Source organism: Temnothorax curvispinosus, unplaced genomic scaffold (assembly GCF_003070985.1).
Source record: "Temnothorax curvispinosus isolate PA1 unplaced genomic scaffold, ASM307098v1 QBEX01008600.1, whole genome shotgun sequence".
In the NCBI taxonomy this organism is placed as follows: domain Eukaryota; kingdom Metazoa; phylum Arthropoda; class Insecta; order Hymenoptera; family Formicidae; genus Temnothorax; species Temnothorax curvispinosus.
The window spans coordinates 1,506-3,950 of record NW_020218380.1 but is presented as its reverse complement, the minus strand read 5'-3'; the positions used below and the strand labels follow the sequence as shown (position 1 = coordinate 3,950).

The 2,445-nt window shown below is 29.1% G+C and overlaps 1 protein-coding gene across 1 annotated transcript; it reads left to right on the top strand.

The window, feature by feature from the left end:
* Positions 1–220: 220 nt before the first annotated feature.
* On the top strand, positions 221–2,114 carry LOC112458012 (cytochrome P450 4C1-like; the record flags this gene model as incomplete). The annotated part of the gene is made up of 3 exons (XM_025021387.1): positions 221–399; positions 1,092–1,185; positions 2,012–2,114. Coding segments are annotated over exons 1-3 (285 nt in total), but the record flags the coding sequence as incomplete, so codon positions are not given.
* Positions 2,115–2,445: the final 331 nt, after the last annotated feature.

The window sequence follows — 2,445 nt, the reverse complement described above, 5'->3', positions numbered from 1 at the left end:
CTTTCTTGTATATTTTATCATAGAATATATTATCGCAAAAGTTTGTGCACAACACAACAAAAAAAGAATAGATTTGTAATAAACAATAAGAACAATTAATTTGAAAAAATAAAATATAAAAAGATTAAAAATATTTTTAAAAATATATATATTTACCACAATATTTGTTACACATTGTTATCTCAATTATCCTTTATGTTGTTTATGTTTCAGGCGCCAAATGGCATTCACGACGAAAGATATTAACCCCCACATTTCATTTTAATATATTGCAGCAGTTTGTTGAGATTTTGATCGAAGAAGGTGAAAACATGGCCAAGTCTTTGAAAAATACAGGAGGGACAGTTGTAAAAGATTTAGTACCGTTTGTTAGTGAACATACGCTGAATGCAATATGTGGTATGATGTATTTATAACATAACTATATATTTTAAACTATATATTTTAACTGTAAATTTTATTGCTAGTGACAAATAATATTAGTTAAAGTAATTTAAATCGACCGTGACTGGCAATATATAACGTCTTTTTCGATATGAACATTGAAAAACTGTGAGCCAACTTGGTTTGTCGGATTCACACAGCACTTTTTTTCGGATTAATCATCGAGACATTATTAATTTTGACCATGGGTTTTGGTCAGTTGATGTAATTTCTAAATTAAATAGTTTTTTTAAATTTTATTGCGAAAAATATTACCCCAGCCTCAGTGGTCGAATTGGCACGACACCCGCACGGTATACGGGAGGTTCCAGGTTCAAACCCTGGTTGGGGTAATATTTTTCGCAATAAAATTTAAAAAAACTATTTAATTTAGAAATTTCACAGTTTTTCAATGTTTATATCGAAAAAGACGTTATATATTGCCAGTCACGGTCGATTTAAATTACTTTAATTGTTATTTTATATACTGGCGAAAGAAATTTATTATTCTGTTTAAATAATATTAGGTTAAAATCAATTTTTTTTTTCAAGTTATAAATATCAATATCCAACACACTAATACTTACATAATTTTTGCAACCACAGATATTCTTGAAATATATGTATATGACAATATTATCATAATATCTTTACAAATGTGTTTGCAGAAACTTCTATGGGCACTTCTCTACGAGGCCTTGGTGCGTTCCAGCATCGGTATCGAGAAGCAGTTTATCGCATGGGCGAACTTTTTATTTATAGGTAATGTACATATAAGTGTGATAAGTAACTACATACATATATTCTGTTTTAAGATACAAATTCATATAATAATAATAATAATACTCAAAAGATAGTAAAATATAATAATAATCATACTCAATGTAAAACATCACTTTTGTTGGTAATTAGAAATTTACATATAACATAGGTATGATTTATTAAATTGTTTTTATTTAGAAATTATAATAGTTTACAGTTCTTCAAATGTTAACTATTGTAATCGTCACAGTATAGGTAAGAATGATATCGTGAAACATTTAATCCTTAATCAAATGTAAAAATTGGTAGATTTTTAATCTAGGAAAATATAGTTAAAGAAAGTATATAGTTTATACTAATATAAGATTCCGTGTATCGTTTTAGCAAAATTTTATTTGTGTTGTATACGTATTCTCTTTTTATATACTTACAGAAGTATTACTAATTGTATAGATCGAGTTTAGAGAAAAATTAATGAAAGTTATTACAAAATTATATTATAATTTTCTTAACCCTAGCAAACCACACTTATTTTTGGAATTCCAAATTTGCCACACTCCGACCCATGAAATCGCTCGATTTTGTCGCATTGTTATATTCATTCTAAATAATTGGGAATTGGAAATACAGAATCTGAATAAGATGTTTATGATAATATTAGGTCAAAAAAATAATTTGAGTATAAAAATGAACTTATTATAAGAAAACTAGACAATTATGTTATTATGTGAAAGTCAGAAAATCGAAAGACATTCAGCGGTCCACTGGGCCAGAATGTTGCGAACTAGAATTAAAGTAATATGCTTATTAATTATTATTTATTTAGATTAGTGAGTCCATGGCTGTACAGCGAATGGATGTTACTGTTATCGCCGACAGGTAGAGAGCAAAGGAAGATTCTAAAGATACTGCATGGATTTACTGAACGAGTACGTAAATATGATACTTAATATATATTATATTTGAATATTATTTATTTAGAATAATTACTATCGAGGGCCGTGGATTTACGCAATAAAAAAACTAAAATATGATTGCAGTAAGCTTTAATAATCTCTTAGAAACGGTTATACTACGCGAGCAGCGTTACGCGGGCAGTGTTACGCGGGCAGCGTTACAATGACTACGTTTTCACTCAGCGACCTGATCGCGGCTTGACCTATATTATGACCCGAAGAAGGTCTATAGTCATCATACGTTTACACCGAAAGAGATCTAAAAATTGACGGAATCGTATTTGGGATCGCTCTGATTTGCAGC